The 17217-nt window shown below is 40.5% G+C and overlaps 1 protein-coding gene across 8 annotated transcripts in view; it reads right to left on the reverse strand.

Moving 5' to 3' along the window:
* Positions 1–17217, reverse strand: part of prkcz (protein kinase C, zeta) — a 101980-nt gene that overhangs the window by 32160 nt on the left and 52603 nt on the right. For 5 of the 8 annotated variants that reach the window (XM_020620799.1, XM_020620800.1, XM_020620805.1 and 2 more), the window contains 5 exons: positions 16902–16987; positions 8683–8814; positions 6539–6629; positions 4353–4408; positions 3857–4051 (listed from right to left, as the gene is read on the reverse strand). In XM_020620799.1, the coding sequence (XP_020476455.1) occupies positions 3857–4051; positions 4353–4408; positions 6539–6629; positions 8683–8814; positions 16902–16987 (560 nt within the window). The remainder of the gene's footprint in view (positions 1–3856; positions 4052–4352; positions 4409–6538; positions 6630–8682; positions 8815–16901; positions 16988–17217) is intronic. The other 3 variants (XM_020620802.1, XM_020620806.1, XM_020620807.1) reach the window with 1 other exon arrangement.

Below are 17217 nucleotides of genomic sequence, written 5' to 3' on the forward strand. Positions count from 1 at the left end.
CAATAGACTTTCACAGACAGATGAAGGAACACCATACCACAGATAAAGCATGTTGAACCATCGTTGCAGTCAGAATTATCCTGCCAATGTTTTGTTCCTTGGATTGTTCCAGCTAAGAACGTGGACCTTGAACTGTGTGTCAAAAGATAATGAAAGCCAAGCTCATGTCGAAAGCTCTCCACCAATGAAGCTTTAACATCACATTTTAAAACTGACAGACATACACCTACCCACTGTGCTCAGACTGTGGACTATATAAGAACTCCATATTAGTTTAGTCCACATTTGGTAAGATTCAGTAATTCCCTTACATCATTTATAGTGGGGTAACATTTCATCTTTGTTATGAACACAAATTTTGTGCTTTCTGATGAAAAATTTAAATTTAAACACCAAACTTAAGTATGGAGTTTGTATGAGGTTGAAGAAAGCGGAGGCATGGAGCCTGTGACATGATTTGTGTTGATGTTGGATGAAGCAAAAGGTCCTCCTCCAACTACCTGTGCCCACTGGTTTGTGTTTTTAAGGAGGTATATGTTGATCAGTAGTGCCATCTAGTGGGTCATTTTAACACAAACACAGCTGCCCTCACTCTTGGAAAGAAAATGCTTCTCCCAAAATGGTGACCTACGTCTGGTTCACGCAGAGAAACACGATTCACTGCTTACCTCTTGTGGTCTGTCTACATGCATATCATTTGGTTTTATCTGTACAGGATTTGTCTCTGAGATCTGAGCCATTCTTCACTCCAGTACAACTGAGGTAAATGGAGCTTTGTTTGCGTTGCTCACACTACTGAAAAATTGATGGATTATTCACAGAACACAGACAATGGGTTTTCTGGAGCTTTTGTGTTGTAAGAAAGTAGACATGCACAGACACACACACTGACAGGCAATTTTAAACCCGGATAAATAAAACCAAAACCATCTGCATGAAGAAACATCACTAGATATATCCAAAATTATATAATGAAATTCAATTTGGAACCTTTGAGATTCTTTGAGGCTGAATATGAAGTGTTGTTATTGCCCTTTTTCTTATGCACTTATGAATAAAATGTGACTTAGCCCATTGAAATAAGGAAACACTGTGTTCTGCCAGCAACATTAACATTAGTAATAAAAATTAAATATCAATGATATGTATGCCTGTTTATTTCCTGCTGGTAAGAGCATTATGCAGACTTCCTCTTTTGGAAGGAATTTCACATCATCTTCATCTGGCAAAAACCATGTTCCACTCAGATTTCATCTTCTCCTGTGACACAGCCAATTATTTATTCTTGCTTCCTCTTAAGCTTTTTCCAACTCATTATATCTTTTCCCCCATCATTTCTTTCAGAAGCGCCTACCGGTCTCTGATTCAGTCATCTTCACTACCATTTATTCATGTCTGCTCTCCATCTTTTCATACATCTTTCACTGTGCTAGCTCCAACCTTCTTGTTTAACTTTCACACTTAACATTATCCTTTCATCCCGTGATTACTGCTCTTAGACCTCTCACATACCGTGGCAGTTCTCAATCCCTGCCCCCAGCACCTGGTGTTTCACAATGTAAGGTCAAAGCAATTAACTAGATGCTTGAATCCGAAACCAGCAGTCCTCTAAAACTCTAAGAACATGTACTGAAAATGTGAAAACTATTTCAAAATTCACCTCCTCATCCATGAAACACATTGATAGCCCGAGTTCCCTTTCATCTGTTGTGGACTGGTGCAGAAGCCTTGCAGCCCAGCAACTGTTCTGCCCTACAGTGCACAGTGGCTGGTCTCATAATCTCGTCATTTGAGGTCTGCAGCAAAGACCAGATCTGGCAAAAAGACATAAAAAGTCAATCCACTCCGGGGTTTGAGTGTGCTTATCTGGAGCGGTGACGCATGTTGAAGCTGTGACACAGGACAGTGGTATATCCTGACATCACATACATGTCGGTGAATCCTTTAGTAATGCCACCCTATCTCTAATCAGTTTCAAGCCCAACCATAGCTGAAATTAGTGGAAGCTCATTTCATTATAAAGAGTGCATGTTTTCTTATTTCTGCACATCTAAAGCAAAGTATAAACAGCTGTTTCTGGACATTAAGCACCTAAATTTAAAAATCATATTTTTAGCTATGATTTATTTTACAGTTGAAAACAAGTTCCTATTTCTTGCCTTTCTTGTTCATTTTAGTTTGAGAAATGTAGTACTGTACTGTAGGGCACAAGTTAAAGGATGCTTCTGATTGATTACAAATAGGGTCTTGGTATAGCTGTAGATTTGGCCATCAGTAATAATAGTCCCTTTTACGCTGCCCATTCAATGCAGGAGCTTTCCGCCTCACTGTTCTGTAGAAAAGGTACAGTCCCGGCATGGTGGGTTGAAGCTGACCCTCTAAAATAAGAGGCAGTATTTTTGCTGAGGCGTATAAATGGGACGAGATGGAATGGGGGGTTGGAGGTCTGCATGTGAGACACAGAGAGAGCCACAGAGTGAATGAGGGGAGAGAGCAGTGTCTGCAAGAACAACATGAATCAGAGAATTGAAATGTTATTTTGTGACTGTTTCACTGTGGTTACATTCTAAAGAAGGAATAAACACAGTCACACCTCTGCACAACCCTGTAGGATGGATTTTGTGTGAATGCAGCCAAAAGCATGCTTCTGTCTGATCTGAGGTAAGATGCACCTTGTGTGTGTGTAGCCCTACCCTCGGACACACACACACAGAGAGACTTGAAATTGGATGCATGCAGTACTGCCATTCACATTTACAAATCTAGCAAACAAAATATAACAGATAACAGCCCATTTGTTCCATTTTCAAAATGAAACTTCATTGGCCGTCAAGGACATGGACTGTTGGACATCATGATCAGCATCACCCCTCCAGTACCGGGATTCTGGCAGCTGTGTAAAACACAGGATCAGCAGTTTGCTGGCTTGTTTAAGTTCAGGGTCTAAGGGGCTTAAATCAAAAAAGGCACCTTGAAAAAGGGTCAAAACACAGACAGGTTGCTGTGGTATCTGTGTAAAAGGGACTAATATCACTGTATTCATCAAGCTACCTGGGAGTGCAGCAACATCATCATCACACAGGCTGTAAACAAATCACCAGGTTAGCAAATAAATCCAATAAAGTTTATAAAACTTTTGCGAAAGGACTCTTGCTTACAGAAATCATAGCTCTCTACAGGCCAAGACCAAAGTCTGGCATGTGCACTCCCTATTTATAATTTTGCTATCAAAGAAAGTAGATGTAATGGGATGTCCTTGTGTGCAGAACTCTGCAGCCTGCATACCCTCTGCCATATTCTGATAACAGGTACCAGACAGCAACACAGGAGCACCCGGGCTAGCACCAGAATGTAAACTCACTTCCCTCTCTCTGCTGTGGAGTTTGGACAATAGTTTAACCAATATCAAACATGAAAAGCATCTTTCAATTAACATTACACTTGATTCACACTTGCTCATTAAAAGAGCATTTTACATTAAGCTGGTGAGAATATAAACAATAAACACACAAAGAGCACAATTTTGTGGCTGATTCATCAACTTACACTAACCACTTGCATTAAATGTCTGTGTCAAGTCCACATCAAATGAAAGCTAGTTGTCAAGATGCCTTGTTTTGCTCATTTAAATAATAAAAAAGAAGTAACCCTAGAATACAGCCGCAGAGAAGAAGGCTAATATATGTATCTTTGTTCAGTTAACACCGTTGTTTGGTTCAGTAAGTTTATCCATGTTCACACTCTGGAGTTTATTTGGTTTGCAAGTCAGTCTGTCATGCAGAGCATTAACCAACTAAGTACTTTGCATGTAGCTATATACCCGTCCTTAACTTCCTATATGTACTTGGTGTCTCACCTCATCATCATGGACCAGCTCCTTCTTCACCACCTTCATGGCATAAACCTGCTCGTTTTTCTTTAGCCGAACCAGCAGCACCTTGGCGTAGCTTCCACGCCCGATCACTCGGATCAGGTCAAAGTCACCCAGTCCAAGAGCCAGGCCCTGAGACAGCTTAATGCCATCGATGCCATCCACTACTGCTTGGATGTCCTACATGGGTCAAAGTCAGAATGGTATCAGTCTATACAACATAGTTTGAATGTCTTCATGCTCATGTTTTAGGTAATGATCAACTAATAAATGCTGTCCAAATTATTAAAAAGAAAAAAAAAGGATTCATGGCCCTTTCCCACATATGTAATGTGCATTTTATTCAAAAGAGACCTTATTTCATCTTGTGACTGCAGTCCAGAGAAAGGATGATTACTTTACAAACATTAAAACCAAGTACAAACTCACTTTCACACAATTTCTACTAAATTAAGTGGAGTGATTTGGAGTCTTTTCTCACCTCTGTGTCTGCATCTTCTGTTTTATCCACTGTACAGTTGTGCGGTAAAAATGGTACTGCAAAAAATACATACAGGCAATCACAGAGTTATGAGCATTTGGATGCAGTCACAACGTGAGGGAACTGAATCAGCACTTATAGATTTAACAAGTTGCTATTCTGGCCAGTAGAGGGAGGGAGAATACACAGAATCAAGCCCAGCCTGTTAAAAATACAAAACTAGGTCAAACCACTGGAGGTCGCAGAGCATTTCATATCAGGGACCCATACCGAACCCCCACAGTCCACAGTATCCTTTTAATAGCTCTGTTCTATGGCATCCGCTCAGAGAGCACCAAGTAAATAGTTACATAAGTGATGATAATAAGTGAAGATGAGATGAAGCGACCAGGGTCTAAAGTGAATTTTCTGAACAAACTGGTCATTCTAACATTAATTTGACTTGTGAATTACAGTCAGAGCCTTGCACTTGTGCATATACTATACTGTACATGTCTGCCACAGTACCACTAGTGCCATCAAATGTACAACTACATAAACATTTAATGTCAGAAGCTCTTAATCTTTTTACTAATCTAATCTCGTGGGAGCGGTTTAGATTTATGTATGCTTGTGTCTTTGACGCTGTTGCTATGATATAGGTTTCATTGTCACACCGCTTGAGATATGAGGAGCAGGTTGTGGATTTGCCAAAGACATGAGAGAAAGGAAAAGTAAAGCCCACCAAGTCAAGGGCCGAGTTCACCAAGAGCTTTTAGGCTGGTCTGTAGTGTCAGGCTATTCTTAAGTTTGCTCAGATGAGCCTAACACAAGTTAGAGATTCACAGGAATAACAGCTGACTTATTCTGAGCCTTAAAAATTGACCACCTGATCCCCAGGCTACCTCTGAACTAAGAGACATGTTCCCATGATAACAACCAGTGACATCTGCTGACCAGTGGCACCAAATGGCAGCTGCAGAGTGAGTGATGAAAAGCACCACAGCGACCTACAGGAAATCTACAGCAGCGAGGATGCTGTCACAGACACTGCTCACCTGAATATGACCTGACAAGCACAAGTACTGGACTCTACCACATGGAAAAAGCCACAGAATATCAGCCATGATACAGGTCCACACCACACTAAGATGTTACGCTGCTTGAGGGTTTTTGTACTGCTACCCTCTTTACTGAGGTTCAGTTCTTCCAGAAGGGAAACATTTTATGCTTCAGCAACTTTGATCTTTATTTTTGGGGAAAAAAACAAGAAATTTTTTAATTTACCCAGAATTTATAATTAATTCACAGCTAGCTAAGAAAGTCAAAAATTAGACAGCTTTGTGCAAGGGATGAATTCATCTGTATTCTAATAGTTGAATTTAAGCCACAGAGTTCATCCCTGTGAGGCCAACTCCAGTTTAAAAGTTAAAGTGTAAGTAATGTGAGTGATTTAGAGTACTTATATTCTTGTTTTTAGCTCACATGCACATGGTGGCTACTCAATGTAAAGTTGTGCATGTGCTCAGAATAGAACAATCCGCACCCATTGGAAGAAATCTAGGTTTAGGGTAGGTTCTGATTCTGAATTCAAAATTCAATATATGGTGTGTCCCAATTCTATTTGCTAACAGCACACAGTAGCTACTACTGAATATACTAATTTTTATAATACACAGGTTTTACAGTTAGTATACAAGAAATCCACATCCTTAATTGTTTTATCCAAACAAGAAATGCAAGAAGAAGAAATACTTGACTTTGGTCATCAGTCAAACTGCAACTCCAGAATGCCACTGGTAAAGTTAACAATGAGTTTTAATTTCTTCTAGCTCCTTTCAAAGTCATGGCAACTACATACTCATAAATCAGACATTTTTAGTCTCCATGCCGACTTCGCCTTCAGTATTCTGTCAGGTTTTCACAGTCTTACAAACTTGCTTAGAATTAATACGAAGTGTAGATCTGAGACAGTCAAAGCTGCATCAACACATTTAGTTACATTACAGTTTACTGTACAGAGTGGGAAGTTCTCAAAAATATGTTCTGATGTTGGCCAGAAACGACTCAGCTCGGATCAGCCACCATATTTATTTCTAAATTAAAGGTTGAAACCCAGTAGATGAGCCATCTTGCTTTTGGGTTTGTTTGTTTTTAATTCTACAGGTACATTCTTATCTATTGTTAAAAATGTTTCAATGTCTTACGCCCATCTGTGTCCTCTGTGTCATCTGGTGGAAGGTCCACCTCTTCACTCTTGGCATCTGAAGGTGGCTCTTGTGATGGCATGACTGGATCCTGGACAAAGAAATTCAAAAACCCACCTAAATATCCCCTGAGACATTCTGCCAAATATCCAGTGAAATATCCACTCATGGTTTTACATTCCTGGAAGAGTGTGTGATGAATCATGTTTGCAAGGACCAAAGAAAAGTCTGTATTTAAAGATGTGCTCCCAGCTAATGTGCAGAAATGTTGTTGCTCCACAAGTCTAATGACAGTGCTGGGGTTTCACTACAAAAAGCATTTAATCATTTCATCTTGTCCAGCCTCAAAGCCAGTTATCTGCAATCAAAGGTGTGATCAAGAGGGGGCATTCCCATGCTAACAGGGGGAAAGTTCACTCAGTACCAGAGCAAATACACATATTGACTACATTGATTTTTTTGTCAAAATTTTGATCTTCAGAGGCTCAATTTTAGATCTTTGTGTTTGGTCAGAAGCTTGCTTTGACTGTGGTCAAACGGCCTTTTTACAAGCACACTGTTTGCTGTCATCACTCTTCATGTCTCATTTCAATAGAATGGGAGAAAAGAGGAGGACACCGTAAGACAATCCCCAGTGACAAACAAGAAACGATGCCGTGCTTGATCTATGATCTTTCATGAAAATATCTGTGCTACTACAGCAGCTTACAGCATTTGATCAAGGGCACAGCTATGCAAAATTTCTTACATATTCATTAATACAAATGCATGCTGCAAGCAACTGTAAGATGGGAGTCTCAGAGGTACTGACTAAAAGGCTGAGTTTAAACTGTATCATCATATTTTAGTGCAATTTTTTTTGTCAAAACAAAACAGGCACACACTTCGGACTAAGCTCAAAAGTACAGTGAGCAGTGCACGCTACATCGCAGACACTTTAATATTCTGGTTTCAAAAAACTGTGCAAACTGAGCATGTGTTGAAATACTGTATAATTGTTTCTCAAGCACATAAAGGAAGACATTCAATAAAAAGAAATCTTCATTAAAACTTTACCCGAGGATGACTGAACAAAGTAAAAAAGTACGAACAGAAACTAGATTCTAGTTCTACATCAAAAGCTTCTTTCTACTGCAAGTCCCCTCTTGATAAAGGAAAATTTCAGTTTATTATAACAAGGGAATTTTGACTTTCATTTTTTTCTGTTATGAACAAAGAAGACTACAATAATCAAGCCATTTCACAGTGTGTTCACAGACCTATTTTTGCACAAAGGCATCCAGCAGTTCTTGCTTTAATGGCTGCTTTGTTGCTTTCTGAGATATGCTGTTTCTGTGCCATTTCATCGCCATTGTCAGTGTTGCTCTCCTCATGCCACTTCTCCAGAAGCTTGCTTGCATACAGTATATCAATGTCGATTTCCATGATTTTCATAAAACGTTTCAATCCATCTTTCAACCAGTTTTGTACGGCCAACTGGGTGTTTCTCCTCAGCGAGCTTGTGTTACAGAAGCTGTTTAAGGAGGTGTATGTTGTATTCATGTGATGTGTCCAATCATTCTGCTCTGCATCTTCTCAAGCATGCTAGAAAATAATACCTATCCAACCTCAGATGTTTACATGAAGTCTACCAAAAGCACTAAAAGCTTCAGCTACTCTGTCACTAACTTCTACACTGACTCCCAGGTTAACTGCCTAGACGGGGTAAGAAACACAAGCAGTCAATTCCCTGGTTAGTCAGACATATTTGGAGGACAAAATAAAGGTCAGTAAAATTATTACGGAAACTGTTTGTTAATTACATTTAGGACAGTTTACAAACCCACTTCCTGTTTAAACTTTGACCTAGTGTACTTACTGTACTGTAGTTTTTGTATACATGCAACATTTAGGGTGTTCATATTTTGGACTTTATCTCTGAATAAAATGGTGGGTAATCTGGATAAACTGTCTGCTTCTTTATGACTTGTCTGACTACGTATGTTTCAAGACATACTATGATGTAATCTTCATTGTTCATGTCAAGAACATACTGTATAACCTTGATTTAAGAGTTTGTAGGAATGCTGTTAGATTGTGCTGGTGCTGGCTCTGACAGGCTGCCACTGTGCTGCCTGCTGCTCAGGACATGATGAAGTACTCACCATAAGCCTTTGGCAGGTCTGCAAGATGAGTCTGTGACAGCGCTTATGGACCAACAGTTTGCAGTTGATACACTTGTAGCCCTGCCTGCCCAGCCCCCATATCCTTTCACTACAGTGGCCACAGTAGGCTTTCTGCAAGACACACACAGGACAGGACACACTGACAAGTTAGTCCTTAACTCACACAATGAATGACACAAACACTATTGGTTTTTACATCCAGGAAGCAGTGACAAATATACACTCTTTATTAAGTACGCCTGTACAGTTGTATCACTTCAATGCAACACTTCCACCTTAACATCTGTGTTTATGAAGCTCAAAATGTTTCGGTTTTTGATCCTAAATGTATAAATTCAATTACATGTTTATTAGTGAGGTCATAGTTAAAGGTGATGTTGTACTGGACTATATTATATTCAGAGGTGTCGCTATACTGCTGTTCTCCCCAGCTATGTACATGAGAAGGTCAGAATATTAGGAACATTTATGACAATTTCACCAAAAGGTGAAACAACTTGAGATTCATAAACACAGATGGTAAAGCAGAAGTGCATACAATTGTACAGGGGTACCTAATGACGTGGCCAGTCAGTGTATACATCTACTGTAAAGCTGAGACTTACTGAAGTCTACTCTCTGTTACGTAAATTGTTTTCAGAGGGTGTGTTTTTATTGTTATTTCTAGCTTGTCTTTTATGTTACTATATTAGCGCCAAAGGATGTTTGGTTTGCAGATCAGTGCCCCTGACATCAGGTCTAAATACTTGGTTTAAGATGGAGTGTGTGTACTTCGATGTACAGTATCTACAGTGTGTGAATACTGACAGTCAGTGCTCAGTGTCCATGGAAATGCCTCAGCAAGGCTTCCTTCAGTCTCTGTAATCTAACTCTACAGAGAGATTAAGGTGTACATTTAACAATTCTTCACACACTTCTGCAAATGTTACCTTTCCTGTACAGCACACACAACCTGAGAACAATAGCAGTGTGAGGTAAAAATACCTGCTCAGGATGTTTGTCACTGCATCAGGCTTTGGACAGACTAGAAAACACCAGAGAGTTAATAGTTCTGCCCTTTACTACTTAGCTTAGAGGAAATTCAGCCTCATTAAGCGGTTTGCCCAGATTCAGGTGCTAGTTTCAGTGTAAAAAGACACAGTAGCTGCCATTTGCTTTTAGACTGCTACATATAAATATAGGATGTGCAACTTCTTACAGAAAATAACCAAGCTTAATGAGCTCTTTTAAGACAGCCAAGTTGTACAAGGTTGCATCACCACAACAATCTTTTAATTTAAAAAGGCCCTACTATGTTGAACTTCCAGCTCTTTTCCAGATGGCATACTGAGGGTTAAGATCCAGACAACTGAATCACAAACAACACAGTTTTCTATTTCTATTGTTAAGCCAACGACTCCCAAAGAGGAGCCCAGGATACACCAGGAGCTCAGAGCTACTAGGAGACAGATGCCAAAGTTTCACATGACAAATTTCATACAAATATGTATGTAAGAAATTAACTTTCATTGTGTACTTAGCGACAGGGCAAGAGTGCAGAGGGGCAACCTAAAGGTAGCATTTCAACTGAACAAAATAACATTGTCCCAAAATGGGTGCATGTGACAGATCCTCCTTTCATGCCAGTACATACAGTGGTGTGAAAAAGTGTTTGCCCCCTTACTGATTTCTTATCTTTTTGCATGTTTGTCACACTGTAATGTTTCAGATCGTCAAACAAATTTATATATTAGTCAAAGATAACACAAGTAAACACATCATGCAGTTTTTAAATGAAGGTTTTTATTATTAAGGGAAAACAAAATCCAAAACTATAGATCCCTGTGTGAACAAGTGTTTGCCCCCCTGTCAAAACACTGGTTTATCGCACCTGAGTTCAATTTCTCTTGCCACACCTGTTCGCAATCAAGAAATCACTTAAATAGGACCTGCCTGACAAAGTGAAGTAGACCAAAAGATCCTCAAAAGCTAGACATCATGCCGAGATCCAAAGAAATTCAAAAACAAATGAGAAAGAGAATAATGGAGCTCTATCAGTCCGGAAAAGGTTATAAAGCCATTTCTAAAGCTTGGGGACTGCAGCGAACCACAGTGAGAGCCATTATCCACAAATGGCGAAAACATGGAACAGTGGAGAACCTTCCCAGGAGTGGCCAGCCGACCAAAATTACCCCAAGAGCGCAGCGACAACTCATCCAAGAGGTCACAAAAGACCCCACAACAACATCCAAAGAACTGCAGGCCTCACTTGCCTCAGTTAAGCTGAGTGTTCATGACTCCACCATAAGAAAGAGACTGGGCAAAAATGGTTTGCATGGCAGAGTTCCAAGACGAAAACCACTGCTGAGCAAAAAGAACATAAAGGCTCGTCTCAGTTTTGCCAGAAAACATCTTGATGATCCCCAAGACTTTTGGGATAATACTCTGTGGACAGACGAGACAAAAGTTGAACTTTTTGGAAGGTGTGTGTCCCATTATGTGTGGCGTAAAAGTAACACCGCATTTCAGAAAAAGAACATCATACCAACAGTAAAATATGGTGGTGGTAGTGGGATGGTCTGGGGCTGTTTTGCTGCTTCAGGCCCTGGAAGACATGCTGTGATAAGTGGAACCATGAATTCTGCTGTGTACCAAAATATCCTGAAGGAGAATGTCCGGCCATCCGTTTGTGACCTCAAGCTGAAGCGAACTTGGGTTCTGCAGCAGGACAATGATCCAAAGCACACCAGCAAGTCCACTTCTGAATGGCTGAAGAAAAACAAAATGAAGACTTTGGAGTGGCCTAGTCAAAGAGAAATTGAACTCAGGTGCGATAAACCAGTGTTTTGACAGGGGGGCAAACACTTGTTCACACAGGGCTCTATAGTTTTGGATTTTGTTTTCCCTTAATAATAAAAACCTTCATTTAAAAACTGCATGATGTGTTTACTTGTGTTATCTTTGACTAATATATAAATTTGTTTGACGATCTGAAACATTACAGTGTGACAAACATGCAAAAAGATAAGAAATCAGTAAGGGGGCAAACACTTTTTCACACCACTGTATAGTAATTACCTCAGATCAACACCAAAGAAAGGATGGATTCCCAGGAGCAACCTACTGTATATTCAACCCTACAAGAAGCATGAACAGTGAAAGCACATTAAAGTGATACACTGGCTGACTTTGCATCAGAGTAACCGAGCCTGTCAGTGACGTCCTTGACCTAGCTGAACATGTCCCCGATGCTCAGTGCTGTAAGAGATGTAAATGTAATCCCAGAACCCCAGAGTTTCCTCCATCCTGAGATTTCACTAACTACAAGCTTTAACACAAATTCATGAAGAGTCATCTACATGACATGACATATAATGCACTGATATTCTAACATGACCAGTGAACATAAAAGTCCACCACATCATGAAGACGTACTACAAACCGAACAATTCACCAGCCACATTATTCTGTTGTTGAAACCTGCACAGAAGAAGAGTGCATCCTTCTTCTAGCAATGTTTGTCATGTGGAAGGGCTGAATTTAGAGGTCCATGGAGTCCAGGAGCAACTTGGGAATAAAGGGAGGATGAGAAATGCTTTTATTGATTGCTGGTCCTCCCTTCGGCCCAGCAGACAGCATTACAGACAATATGAGTGCCTGGAAACCGACTGGCCTAATATGGTGAGAAATGATGTGCTGTCTGATTCACTCTGACAAAAAAAAGCTAACTGAGCCATGACATCTGCAGCAATATGTGCAGTGAAATCAGGTCATTACAGCAACAGAGAAAAACAAGGTGCAACGAAAACATCCCCCAGTATTTAACACTGTGTTGGTGGAGCGACCAACTGTGCTGTCCCTAGAGCCACACTGCTCATGTAGCTAGAAATAATAATTTTCCAACACTGAATGGATTCAGAATATATAAACCTGTATCAACAAAGCATGTACTTGTAAAGCTGTGAGGCCCCCGCTGTTAGCAGTGATGGAAAGAAAGGCTTTTGGCCAAACCTAATGGCTGAGTTGTGCAGTAGCTTTATGTGGCTAAACCCCCCTGCTGTGACCCCCTGCTGGGGATGGAAAGGAAAAAGCTGCTGTCAAAAACTGACAGGGACACAGGGAACAGCTCTCTCCTCCACTCAGCCACATAATCACCAGGGCTAGGTGATGGCAAAAGCATTAAAAATGGATCTGATTAAAAAATACCAAGAAAGCATGCCTTGGTCAAAGGTACACAATGCTCCTAACACAAAAAGACCAATGGAACTAAAATGTAACAATGCTGAATATGTGAGTATGCTGAGCTTCACTGGAGATTAGTGTTCGTCTGTGTCCACTGTGCAGCAGCCTGTGTGAACAAGTGTGACTTTCTGTTTGGATTTTCTGTTTTGTATTATGAGAGGCCAGTGTCAGTCATCTCCCTAATGGAGGAGAGCTTGTAGGGGCAAACAGCCAGCGGAGAAGACCGATTTCTGCTTCATCACGTGGGAGACAGCAGCTAAAGAGACCCCATTATGTCTAATGAGAGGGATTCACAAAGCAGCTTTCTCCACTACAACGTCTGGGGGGGTGGGGGGGAGCGGGATGCAGAAGGAGGACAGAGATGGAGACAAATGTGGAGCGACTAAGAGGAAGGAGAGGGCTGGAGTGAGAGAGGAGAGGATAAACCTGACCTACTTCTCCATGGCTTATTTATATGCTGAGGACAACAGAGTGAACCAACCAGAATCCTGGCAAAGCAATAATAGTCAGAAACATCCCAGTCTGAAAAGCAGCAGGTTAATAATGCAAACACTTCCACCTAAGCTGTGAATTCATGTTAAAACAACATCCATTCATTCAGTCTTCCAGGGGTTTGAAATAATCTACTTTACAAATCTAGTAATTAGTCCATATATAAAGTCATATTTTGAGGGTAAAGACTGGTATTATTCTAGATTTTCTTATAGTCACCAAGTCCCACAAAAAGAGCCAAGCTAGCAATGTGTTAGTCCGTCTCCCCACACAGTGTCCTGACACTCAGCCCCTAGTCCACTGGGTCTTAGTGTAGACTTGCAGCGGTCTGAGGCTGTACAAAGGCACAGTGATGCTTTGAGCTACATGCTAACCTTAGCATTTCAACATGTACACAATGAAAATGCTACCATGTTGATGTATGTAATGTATGTAGCAGGTATTATATTTTACATACTCACCATCTTAGTTTACCTAATAATGCAAATTAGCACTTAACCCAAAGTCCAGCTGAGGCTGATGGTAATGTCATTAGTTCTGTGGGTGTCATTTCATTACTTTGGCTTATGACCAAATGTGGACTGGTTCTTGCTGGTGGTGGATCATTAACCCATTAAGTACTTGATGAAATATTTTACCTTAACTTCAACTAAATTACCAAAGTCAGTGCAATTCAGCACAAATGTCCTGTAAATCATCGTGTCAATCAGTCCAGTAGCCTTTGAGCCACACTGCTAGTCCACATGACAAGAGGGATGATGTGTCATGTTCAGTAAGGTAAACCTAAGAAAACCTGGGATGCATTGTAGAACATGCATCAAAATAATGAGCTTGGCAATATCCATTCCCTGTGCCTCAAACCATTCACCATTTGCGACACAGCAACCTTTACACAACTGAATGAACAGTGTCCAGGGTCTGTATACTACTTCCTGTTACCAATCCCACAACTGCATTGCATGTCACATTTAACAGGTGCGAAAATTGTTGTCACTGATGCAAAATGATGAGTAAGTGCATGAAATCCACAGCCCATCTAGTTTATGAACTGAAAAAAAAAATCCCAGTGGAATAATTGCCTCTAAAACGTGGTATATAGGACATGTAGGCAGCAGAAGTCCAGTAATTATGATGAGTGTTTGTGGATTTTATTTCTCTATAGCCCACCCATTACAATTACTGGTACTAATGTATACAATTCTATTATATGTCTTTTGGTAAATAAGCCAGGCTCCACAGGGCATCAGTGGTAATGAGCACATCAAGGAGTAGATATCGGAACAAAGTGCTGAGTCAGCAAGATGCAGGTGCACAGAGCTTATCCGCTTTCTGGCTTAGGCACTGAGGTATGGCCTTCATGTTTTACTAAACAGGAAAACTGTAGCTGTGATGACAAGGAATATGAAATGATATTCATTTTAAAACCATCTTTCTTGTGTCTTACATCTGAGCTATTCCTAAAAACTTTATCTGTGTTGAACTAGACTCACCTGAATGTTCTGCTGCACAGCTCCTAAAAACTTTTTTTTTTAAGAAAACTGAAAGAACTGTGTGCACTGTGCATTTTCTTTGGCTGTTTATCTAATAGCTGTCTCAAGAAATACATTTTGATCTTGGAGCAACTACAGAATTCTGGTAAATGAAGGAATCTGACTTGTGCATATCTGCACTTAAAAGTCAGATTGTTAAACAAGGGACAAATGCATAATAACAATATGATCTGGGTAAAGCTAATATGCTTAATAAAATCAGATTCCACAACACAAAGGTTTGTTCGAGCAGCACCGGATATTCTTTCCTCCTCTTTAGAGAAAATATATTTGGTACTTAAGGCCTGTCTGAAGTAGCATTAAAGTCTTTTTTCTCTTGCTCTCCACAGGTGCCACTGTTCATTATGGAATTATAACACTTTAAATACTGAAGTCATCCGAAGCAGAGTGAGAAAGTGCAGCCTGTTAACATCTTGGCAGGGAAATGATGAAAGCCCAGATGTGCATTCAGATTCCTGCTTACGTGGAGCTGAGAGCTGATATGAGCCAGCTGCTAAACACACACCATAACTAGGACACCATGAATTATGCATCAACATCCAGCTTAGCTGGAGCCATGACTTGAATACTTGTCATCTCTAATTTAACTACAATATGTTTATGACAGACTGTACTATATACTCCACACAGAAACAGAAAGGTACTCATGCTCTGCACAGCTTTAGTGTGTGGGTTTATGAGTTGTAGTTTATTAAATATTGTAAACGGAAATAAAGACAAACAATACTAAAAGACTGGATGATCAGCAGGGCATCTACAGACAGTGTGAAAATGTGCTAAATGTATTAACTGCATATGTGTTTTATTTTCTTAAATGAAATGCTACTTCAACAGAAATAAAGCTTGGTACTGGACCAGTCCGCAAATACCCGGTCTGCATCCGCTGGCAATGCTTTTAAATTTCTGTACTACCTGGACAACGGTACAGTAAATCTTAGGGAAAGCTTGAAGTTGTGACAAATATCTTATGGTCCAAGTATGCTCAGGATTAAGTGATTAAAACACAGTTAATGTTAGTCCTGATTAATAAAAAGGAAAACGTTATGAACAGGCATGTGATGGGATAATACTGTATATGCAGGTCTACTTGTGGTTCCTAGAGTCCACAGAAGTAGAATGGGGGGCAGAGCCTTTAGCTATCGAGCTCCTCTCCTGTGGAACCAGCTCCCAGTCTCAGTTTGGGAGGCGGACACCCTCTCTACCTTTAAGATTAAACTTAAGACTTTCCTTTTTGATAAAGCTTATAGTTAGGGCTGGATCAGGTGACCCTGAGCCTTATTATTATTACTATTATTATTATTATCATCCCCTTAGTTACTATTGGCCTAGGCTACTGGGGGGCCCCATGATGATCTGAGTTTCTCCCCTCTCCTCTCTCAATATGCCACCATTATATGTCACTAACTGTGTCTCCTCTCTCTCTCATAATGTGTCCTCTCTCTCTCCCTGTACCTTTCTACAGGTAGCCCTGGCTCTGGAGCTCTACGTTTCTGATGAGCATTCACCGGCCACATCAGCCTGCCCAATGTTTGATTGTTTGTTGTGTCTTGTTGCTTTTCTTTCTGTTCTCTCTCCTCTATCCACTCACCCCAACTGGTCGAGGCAGAAGAGCTCATTTGTAGCTCTTCTAAAATTGTTCAGCAAAATTCAGTGGGAGAAAGTCTCCAAGTTCAAAGTTAATTCTAAAATCTGTCACTGAGTCTGAATTTCAGTACACAATAAAACATCTAAAAAGGTCTTATGAACTCTGGAGGTACAACAAACTTCATGATATAACAAAACAAGGACTTAACATCATTTGAAAAACAGCGACATCGGGTTTTTCCATACTGCTGATATTCCCCAGTGAATACTGGCTCATTACACTGAACTGACACTGTTCAGCCTGTACTCCCCAATCAGGAGTGTGTTTTAATGAGATTTGAAGACACTCACCCTGTTAAAGTGTTTGGCCTGGAAGAGGTGTCCGTTGACTCGGTAGAGTTTCCTCCATCTTCTGGCCCCGCGGCGATAGATCGATTCTAGGAGAGGAGGGAAACAGTGGTAGAGTAGGAGCATGGTGAAGGACTGACTGAGGAGGGGGGATGGAGCTGAGCCACTACACAGTAAAAGGAGGAAAAGATGGAGAAGGCGGGAAGAAACCTAAAGACTGAAATGAGTGAAAGCTCCTGAGGCTCATCTTTCATGTGAAGTCTGAGTTCAAGCAAGGGGAAGATAACCATCAGGTGTATGTACCTTCTCTACTCCACTC

Source organism: Monopterus albus, unplaced genomic scaffold (genome assembly GCF_001952655.1).
Source record: "Monopterus albus unplaced genomic scaffold, M_albus_1.0 scaffold248.1, whole genome shotgun sequence".
NCBI lineage: Eukaryota > Metazoa > Chordata > Actinopteri > Synbranchiformes > Synbranchidae > Monopterus > Monopterus albus.